This window comes from Drosophila guanche, unplaced genomic scaffold (assembly GCF_900245975.1).
Source record: "Drosophila guanche unplaced genomic scaffold, DGUA_6, whole genome shotgun sequence".
Lineage (NCBI taxonomy): Eukaryota > Metazoa > Arthropoda > Insecta > Diptera > Drosophilidae > Drosophila > Drosophila guanche.
The window spans coordinates 11,245,737-11,252,914 of NW_022995743.1; the positions used below are offsets into that span (position 1 = coordinate 11,245,737).

At 48.9% G+C, this 7,178-nt stretch overlaps 1 protein-coding gene across 1 annotated transcript; it reads right to left on the bottom strand.

Annotated features, from left to right (window-relative positions):
• Positions 1-596: 596 nt before the first annotated feature.
• Positions 597-5,203, bottom strand: LOC117579632 (protein phyllopod). The gene is made up of 2 exons (XM_034265604.1): positions 4,731-5,203; positions 597-2,332 (listed from the first exon to the last, which is right to left on the bottom strand). The coding sequence occupies exons 1-2, from the start codon at positions 4,920-4,922 to the stop codon at positions 977-979; spliced, it is 1,548 nt and encodes a 515-aa protein (XP_034121495.1). The 5' UTR covers positions 4,923-5,203; the 3' UTR covers positions 597-976.
• Positions 5,204-7,178: the final 1,975 nt, after the last annotated feature.

Genomic DNA, 7,178 nt, shown 5'->3' on the forward strand with positions numbered 1-7,178 from the left:
AAAATTCACTGCGTCTCTAGAATTGTTTTGGCAGAGCACCCAGCAGTTGCGCTCATTACTGACCTAGCCCAAAAATCAACAGATTCGTCATCGGATTGGTCGATTCCCATTGCGATTGCATGGCGAGATCAGTAGCTGCTGTTGTGTGCCACCTGTTGGCTGCTTAGGGTAACCTTCAATTTGGTATAAGAAGTGTTATATTTATAGTTAGTATTATGGTTATGGGATATTATTATTTATGGATATGGGATGTGATCTACACAGGAAATGCTTTTCTGAATGTGGGCTTGGCATCTGTCTGCAGAAACAAAATATGGTAAATAACAATAAATAGGAACATACATTTTCTTTAATATGTTCATGTTAGACAAATATTCAATTCCAAAACGCCATCTGTTGTTGGTAGCACTTACAGTGTGCTGCAGTTTCACAGCAGCGAGCTTCTTACCTTATGCAACTTAATCCAACTAGTTCAAACAGTCTGGCAACACTGGTACTTAAAGCTGCATTTAAATATGAATAAACAATTATACAACAGAACAGGAGAGTAGTAGAAATAACACAGTTAATTATGTTGTTGTTTTTTTGTTATTGCTGTTGTGCTATTTACGTAAGTATATTTATTTTTCTTTCTCTCGTATTTTTGTAAACGTTTTCTTTCTTTTGGAGCAAAGACACAAATTCAACTACATACTGGCATGTGGAGGAGGGAGTGGTGGGGGGGAATGGTTAGGTTTGATTAACACTAATATATTTCAAATATAGAGCTTTTCCACATCATTAACTTAACATTCTTAGGTATGTTTTATGTTGTGTTTTTGTTTGTCAGGCGCTAACATACGATATTTGGACTAACAATTAAAATAATTCAAGGTACTAATAGATAAAGACATTCATTAGCTAATGCCTAATATGGTAATGTAATGCTTTTTTGTGCATTCAATTTGACTATTCATCTGATGGGGGGAACTCCCCCTTAGATCAGGCTAATGCTGAGGCCGCGGGGCAGCCGCAGGCCGGAATGCTTCAGGGTTGCTCCGTGGGAAACTTCCTCGCCATCGTCGTGCACTTCCTCTTCCTGCAGCACTTCCATTTCCTCCAACTCGTTGACATTCTCCTCTTGCTGCTCCTCTTCCTCCTCCTCCGCCTGCTGCTCGCTTTCATTGGTAATTGGATAGCTGAGGCATCGCCTGGCTGCGGTGGTCGGTGGTGAGGATGTTGGCAACGCTGACGCCACTGGCAGCACCTCGGAAATGACGCTATCGAATTCCAGCAGGACTTCATCATCGTCGAGGGTTCGCGTCCAGCGCGGACGCTGCTTGCTGGGGCTCATGATCTGCGGAGGGCGGGGCTTTGCAGTTGCGGTTGAGGTTGAGGTGGTGGGTGCTGACGACTCTGCTGGCTGTTCCCCATCCACTGAGCTCTCCCGGCTGAGCGTGGTGCCCAATCGTCGGAACATGGCCACCACCTTGCCATCGACACTCGGCTGAGCGAATCTTTGGTGAGTCGGCGGGGTGGGAGGAGCTGCAGGGCAGGCAGGAGCCAGTGCCGGAGTCTCCTCCTTGTTGGGGAACTGGGCCACAGCTGCTGGTGTCTCCCTGGCCACTGCTTGTTTCCTTCGTGGCGCCACTCCTTGCACCTTGCCCAGCAGATTGCTCTTCTCCTGGAACTGCCGCAGGTGGTCGTTCAGCGACTGCTGCGTTATTTTCTTTGGCTGCGACCAGAACTTGACGCTCTCCAGGTAGCACTGGCGGAGGATCTTGCTCATGCCATCGCCGGACCCAAAGCCCCGGCTGCTGCTGCTCCTCTTGCGGTAGGTGATGGCCGCTGGTGCCAGGTTGACATTGCCGCGGGGCTGTGAGGGGTTATGGACGCGGAGTCGAGGCTGTACGCGTAGCCGCGACTGCACGCGAATCCTTGGCTGGGATGGGGTTGAGGATGAGGCTTGGGGCTGGATGCGCACTCGCTGCTGTTGGGGCTGTAACGCCGCCTGTGGCTGGACGCGGATCTGTGGCTGTTGCTGGAACTGCGACTGCGGCTGGATCCGTACCAAAGGTTGTGGCTGGAACTGGGGCTGCAGTTGTCGCTGGGCCTGTGGCTGTGGCTGCACCCTGGCATTGGCGCGCACCTGTGGCTGCACATAGGCCACCGGGCGAGCCAGGGGACGTGCTCGCTCCTGCGGCAGGAGGCTGCCGCTGCTGTTGTTGCCCATTTGGGCGGAGGGGCTTTGGCTCTGGCTGTCGGCATCGTTGCTGTTCAGCGCCTGCAGCGAGTGCCAATTGATGAGCCAATTGTTGCAGCTGAAGCACAGAAACTTGTCCTCATTGAGGGGCTGTAAGTGGAGAAGGAGAATGCGTGTGGTGAGACATTGGAAGATAATTGATTGTGGAATAGATCGGTGCATGTCCTGTGACCTTTAGCCATGCATAACCACCACAGAGTAAACCTTTCGGAAATTACGTTACGCCTATGCACTTAGTGATCGCTCTGGGAGTGACCACTAATGAGCCACCGAAGGCAGGCAAAGGTGCAAAAAATATCATATCAATTTTGGGCAGAGACAGGGCCCAGGCCCAGGCCCAGGCCCAGACCCAGGCATTGGGTATTAATTACCCAAGAGGCCAACATTCCTCGGGTATCAATAATTTCGTGCACCTGCCCAGGGAAACCATTGCGCCCAGAAGCGGCCAGACAGCAGCAGCGACAGCTGGCCCAAAAGGCCCAAAAACCAGTCAAAGCTAAAAGGGATATACGGTTAGCCGGCAGCAGCAGCAGCAGCAGCACGAAACTCGTTTCTTCAATGGCCACGCGCCCCGCCATTCGAATCGAAGTGGAAACTGGGAACTGGGTGAACGAGAACTATGAAAACATTAGGCACGCGCAGGCGCAGGCGCGACAGCTGCTGCCTGTACGCATTAGATAAGGCAAGGAAGGGTAGCAGGGGAGCGGGAGCGATAGCGGGAGCCAGGATCAGGCCTGATCGATCCCTGTTTACCTTTTGCTCGGACTCTGCAAAGGTGTGCTCCAAGGGCCATGTGTAAACGGTATAATAATGCAAATTGCCAGGCCAGGTGCAAACCAGACAACAGGCAGGCTGCCGGCAGCCGGCAGCCACACACACAGAGAGACAAGAGAGAAAGAGAGAGAGAGCGCAGATAACTGATTGCAACTGAAGTTTATGGCTTTGTCATTGAGGAGAGGGCTTTACGCTGCTCCGTAGAATGCCTCAATTGGGTTTTCCCCTGCTGCTGCTGGGACAGGCTTACGAGGGTGCGGGTGGAGTTCTGTTCTGGTTGCCAGGCTACGATCGCGGCAGGTGGTGGTGCTATATGCTTTCGCACAACCAACGATCCTCGAGGGCAAAGCCACAGGGGCGCAGTTTAACGGTTTTCATTTTTAAGGGGTGACACACAGAAAGGGAGTTGAAATTTGATAGTCACGAGAATGCTCTTGGGCATTGCTTCAGTTATTGAAATGTATTTTGATTCGATTCCCACAAAACACTTCTAAGAACACTCGCCTATTCCTCTGCGATGTGTGAAGGAAACCCTAGTGGAAGGAAGACCTTCAAATTGTAGTCAAAATATTAGTTTGGGCTTTGTTTTCTTGAGGCTGCTTTTTAGGGCTTCTGCTGCACAGCAAATGTCTTGGAATATATTTCTTGTATGGGGTGGATCAGGGATAGAGCTAAGAACTTTTGTTTGAATTTGCGCCACTTTCGGAAAGCGGAATGTCTTTCAGGTTTTTGGCATTGTTCAGGACACAAGCAGCAACCAACCACCACCACCGTGTCGTGTACTTCCCTGTCTAACCCAAAATCAGTTGGTAGTTCCTCGTTTCATTGAAGTGCGCACACAATACACAAGACTGAGGCACAGCCTCAGGTAAATTCAATAGTTGGATATGCGAAAAAATAACCCAAAAAGGCAGAGAGAGAGGGAGAAGCGATAAAGCAGGGAACCCTGATGTGAGTTTTGAGTTTGAGTCGCAAATACAGCTGCCGTTGAAGAGGAAAGGGTCGCAAGACTGCGGAAGGTTCGTTCACTGCCCGCAGAAATTGGAGCAATCAATGCACCGCTGCTGCTCCTCTTTTTCCCAGTGGGAAGTGCACGAATTGTGGTGCATCTGCCACTGCTCCCAGGCCTGCCTTCAGCAGGTTAGGAAACAGGTAGGAGAGTCGAGCGTCTCTCTGTGTGTAATCCAATGCCCAAAACTCACTGTTCCATGGAAAACAAACCAAAGGATCCCAGTTTCCCATTCCCATTCCCATTGCACATTAGAACAAGATGTTGGGTATTATGAGTATGGGGAAAGGGCGGGCAACTAAGTGGCGGCATATGCAAAGTGTCCAATTACCAAAGGGGAAATGCACCAGCTGCTCCTACGGCTCGACAGGATATGGAAAATGCGATCTGAGAGAGCTCTGATGGATGCTGTGGGCTGGCTACCTTTACCTGTCGGCCACCCCCCCTTTGGCTGCTCTTTGAGCCTCTGTTGGAGTTCATCCCCTTTTAACCCAAAAACTCCCACACACACACACACGTGCAAATACTCTCAGGAACACACACACGGGACACACGAGCCAGAGAACTTTTGGCGAAGGACGTTCGTTCGTTCGTTCGTTGGATGTTGTTTTTGTTGCTGCTGCTGCTGCTGCTGCTGTTGCATGACTCATCTGGGGGGGTTATCGATTTTCGATTTTGTGATAGATGAGAGGGAAATATCCATACCTGAAACTTGAATTTCGCCTGAATCAACTGCACAATGTTGGGGCCGGAGCGCGGCTCATAGATATTGATGGTCTGGTTCGTGTGGCAGCCACAGATGAGGCAGGTGCGCTTCAGGTATTCCGAGGAGGCGGATTTCTGGGATGCGGCCACTGCCGCGGCGGGCTCCACTTGGTGATGATTGTTGGCAGACATTTGGGCGACACTTTTCGCACGAGCACGGGCCGGGCACACACACTCGACGGCCTTTGACGTCACTGCAGAACTAACGGTAACTCGAGCTGTAACCGTAGTTGCTCCAACGTAACTGTAACTGTAACTGTAACTGTATAACTGTGTAACCTCAGCTCTTTGGGGGTGGGTGGCGCGAACAAACGCAGAGAGAGAGAGAGAGAGAGAGCGAACGAGAGACGCGAGCGAGCGAGCACGGAGAGAGGAACGTCCTTTGGGTTCCACGCACAAATTTTGAATGTGGCACGAACGAGCACGATGTGGCACGTTTGCCTGCCGCCTGCCGCCTTCGGTTTTCGTTTTTTCCCTTTTTGCTTTGTTCGTTCCTTCCCTCTTTGCTTCGTTTTTCAAAGGTATCTGAACTGAGAGGTAGGGCTTTGGTGGAGTAAATTCATGGGCCTTGGGAGTCCCTTTTGAGCGCGGTTTCTGGAGCAAATAAATTAATTAATTAATTATAATATGCATAAGATAAATATTTATGTGCAAATATTGGAAGCTCCTTAAATGTCCGCTAATTTACTTGCTAATTTGCACTTCAATTGCTTTATAGATCCTAAACTAAGGTACTCCCAGTTAATACTCCAATTGAATCTTTATCGATCTGCAAATATTTTGACAACTGACTTGACCTATCTGAAGTTTTGCCACTCGATTTACCTGCCTGCCACGCCGGCAAGTCGCGACAGCTGCTGCTGCTGCCCCAGCGACAATACTCCAAACTTAATGTGTCGGCCTGTGGCGGCTTCCTCAGCTTGGACTTATCATTATGTTATGGAGGAAGACACGGCAATACAACACCGTGTGGCATGGAGCATGGAGCATGGAGCATTGAGCATAGCGTCTGTGTGTGTGTGTGTGTGTGTGAGCGCATTGTGGGCTCATCAACAGGCTGTCCTCTGTCCTCAGTCCCCACTGCGGCTCATCCGTGCACCGACAGCGACAACAAGCGGCAGCTGCTAGCTGCTCTGCCTCAAAATACTCGCACAAAAGGTGCGTTTTGGTTTTTTGTTTCTCATCTTTTCCTTTTCCTTTTCCTTTTTGTTGTTGTTGTTGTTTTTTTTGTTTTTGGGCAACTCAATCATATGTTCTCTTTGAGCCAAAACGTTGCAGCTTGCAACCGGATTGCTTCTTTATGCTGGCCCGGCGACAGATGTTTTCCTTTTTGCTTCTTGCTTTTCTCTCCCGTTTGCACCATCTTTGGTCGCCGCCTTTGCGCCTCCACCTGGATTTTTGGGGACTGGGTTACGCTGCGCCTCCTGCCGCTACTTTTACTCGCACTACGCGTCTTGGGCCTGTAGTAAACAAAGGAGTAAAACACTCCACTCCACTCCATGCGTTCATGAATGAATTGATGAATGGTCGTAGGGCGCTGTGCCCTGAACCCTGGAACGAATCGAATGCATCCTCCTCCTCGTTCGTTTTTCTTGGCATATGCGTGGCAAATTTCCATATCGGGCAGAAATCTGGCAAGGAAGCGGCCAGGATGCTGGTGGCTGGGATCGAGATGGAGATGGAGAGAGCCCAACCGGAAGAGCAAAGTTTATGATAATCCAAAGAATCCCAAAACCAAATCAGCGGTTGGATTGCTGTAAATATAAGCATATAAATATTTCTGTAAATATAAACAATTTAATGTTAATAAAAACAAAAGTTATGCCATTCCGTTTTCGCCAAAACTTTTTTGGAATGGATTTCTTGCAGTTCCAATATTAATTATTCAATTGATGTGTTTAATTAGGTTCCTAAGACTTTAAAGAAAAATACTAACTAAGGAGAAATAAAACTGAAACAACTATTTCACTTTTACCTTTCTTTTCTTTTCCTTATTCGAATATTTGCAATTTGAATTTCAAAATCTCCAACTGGAATTGGAGTGCTGCCATCTATCGTTGAATTATGATAGCGCCATTTAGCAAGGCAGAACTCTCTCTGCTAGGTGGCGCTGAAGAGTTGACGTATGGCCATGTCGAAGTCCCGTAAAATTCCAACGCTTTTTTAAATCAGAGGTCGGCAGCGTCACAGTTGCATAGGAGGCGATCTGCGAAAGCTTAGCGTGGCTTCGGAGAACCGCCGCAGCGGCAGAGAAGCAAGAAACTTTTTGGCTTCGTGTCTGTGAACGTGCATGTCTGATCATGTCTGTTTATGTCTGCTTATTATTTCTTATGTCTGCTTATTTCTATGCGCTCGGAAGCATGTGAGTGGCTGAGAGCTTTAGAGCTT